This window comes from Triticum dicoccoides, chromosome 3A (genome assembly GCF_002162155.2).
Source record: "Triticum dicoccoides isolate Atlit2015 ecotype Zavitan chromosome 3A, WEW_v2.0, whole genome shotgun sequence".
Taxonomy (NCBI): Eukaryota; Viridiplantae; Streptophyta; class Magnoliopsida; order Poales; family Poaceae; genus Triticum; species Triticum dicoccoides.
This window is the reverse complement of record NC_041384.1, coordinates 551,765,070-551,766,611: the sequence shown is the minus strand read 5'-3', so window position 1 is coordinate 551,766,611 and position 1,542 is coordinate 551,765,070. Positions and strand designations below refer to the sequence as shown.

The following is a 1,542-nucleotide window of genomic DNA, read 5'->3' as shown; positions in this document are numbered from 1 at the left end:
TACATCTAGTCGACAAGTTTCAAAAGGTACTCCGAAGGTGATACCACAAAATTCAGAATCACCCCCAGAAAAAAATAGCTCAGACAAACATACCCTGTGCAACTGCTGTTTTGCGGATCAAGCAGCTAACGCTTAACCACAAAAGAGAAACGTATTTGTTCGCCAGCGTCGGATTTGAGCTGCCTACATCCATTCGTGGCCTGTGATCCATGCAGCGCCTTTAGACCACAGACCCCCTCTGCGACGTTGAAGATATTCGATGTTGAGTTAAACCAGGTCACCTCTACCAAATTTAAAGTACCTTACTACTTTCAAATTTAGCCTTGTTGACAAATCTTTCTAGTGATCCTTTCATATTCAGATTTCTGCCGAAAGAATTATGCATGAAGAAGCACAATACTTAGTCTACAGCTTGTGGTTCTGCATTTGAATCTCACAACTGGCCCAAAAGGTCTGCAGAGAAGTCAAGTTCATCCTCCTCCATATGCTCTCTGGGCCAAAGATTAATCATAATGCCATCCTGTAAGATCGTGAGTGTACCTGTGCTGAACCCAAAATATCAAGGGCACACTTTCTTATCTTGGTTCCTCAGTCCACCAGAACACCAAGCCAGAGTCCAAGCAGATAGCCTGAATGCTGCGATACCTACTGACTCAGCTAAAGAAGGAACAAGCAAAAGATTGATTCTCCTTGCTTAACTGACCAAACCATTCAGAAATCTGTCTCGCTTGCAGAACACATGGACCTGATAATGGTCCAGTCTGGGTAGAAACTATTTTATCAAATGTCAACGGAAAGAGACTGAGCAGTGCACCAATGGCAGAAAACTGAACAAGTATGCTACTTGATCTTGTAAAACTCGTTCCTATTAGCACTGCCAACTTGTTCCTCAGCTCAACTACTGATTCTGTCTCATAACCAACATCATCAATGAAGAACCTGCAAAACAGTAATCAAGCAATTGTAAAATATGTCACTGAAAAGTGAAAACAACTCCAGAAGATATACTAGGACTAAATCTATTAACAGAAGTTGGAACAATATGTATGCAATGAACATGCACAAAAGCATATTCAGAATTGAAAGAAGAGGGGGAAAGAGATTATCACCCTTAAATAGAAGGCCCAAAGCTAAAAAACATGTCTAACGCTAAGAGATTATTCACCACTAATAGACTCATTTAAAAGAACATATAATCATGGCAGACTACCAGCCATATCAAAAGAGCTGAGCTTGGATAACGAAGACTGTAATCACGTGAGAGAAAGTTCCCAAGGATGCCATTGTGACATTAGATTCTAATCTTTACACCATCACATATATCAGAATAACTGCTACAGTGGCACAACACTGGACAGTGCGTCTCAATCTAATCGCATGAGAGAAAGTTCCCAAGGATACCACTATGACATTAGATTCTAATCTTTACACCAACACATACATTGGAATGACTGCTACAGTGGCACAACACCGGTTATTCAAAGCTGCTGGTATCCCTTAAGAAAAAACACCAGCTCAATAATCAAGATACATGAGATCAAG

The 1,542-nt window shown here is 40.6% G+C and overlaps 1 protein-coding gene across 4 annotated transcripts in view; it reads right to left on the bottom strand.

The window, feature by feature from the left end:
- Positions 1-6: 6 nt before the first annotated feature.
- The window catches only part of LOC119269127, a 9,752-nt gene continuing 8,216 nt past the window's right edge, over positions 7-1,542 (bottom strand). For all 4 annotated transcript variants that reach the window (XM_037550889.1, XM_037550890.1, XM_037550892.1 and 1 more), the window contains exon 8: positions 7-939. In XM_037550889.1, the coding sequence (XP_037406786.1) occupies positions 654-939 (286 nt within the window). In that variant the 3' untranslated portion in view covers positions 7-653. The remainder of the gene's footprint in view (positions 940-1,542) is intronic.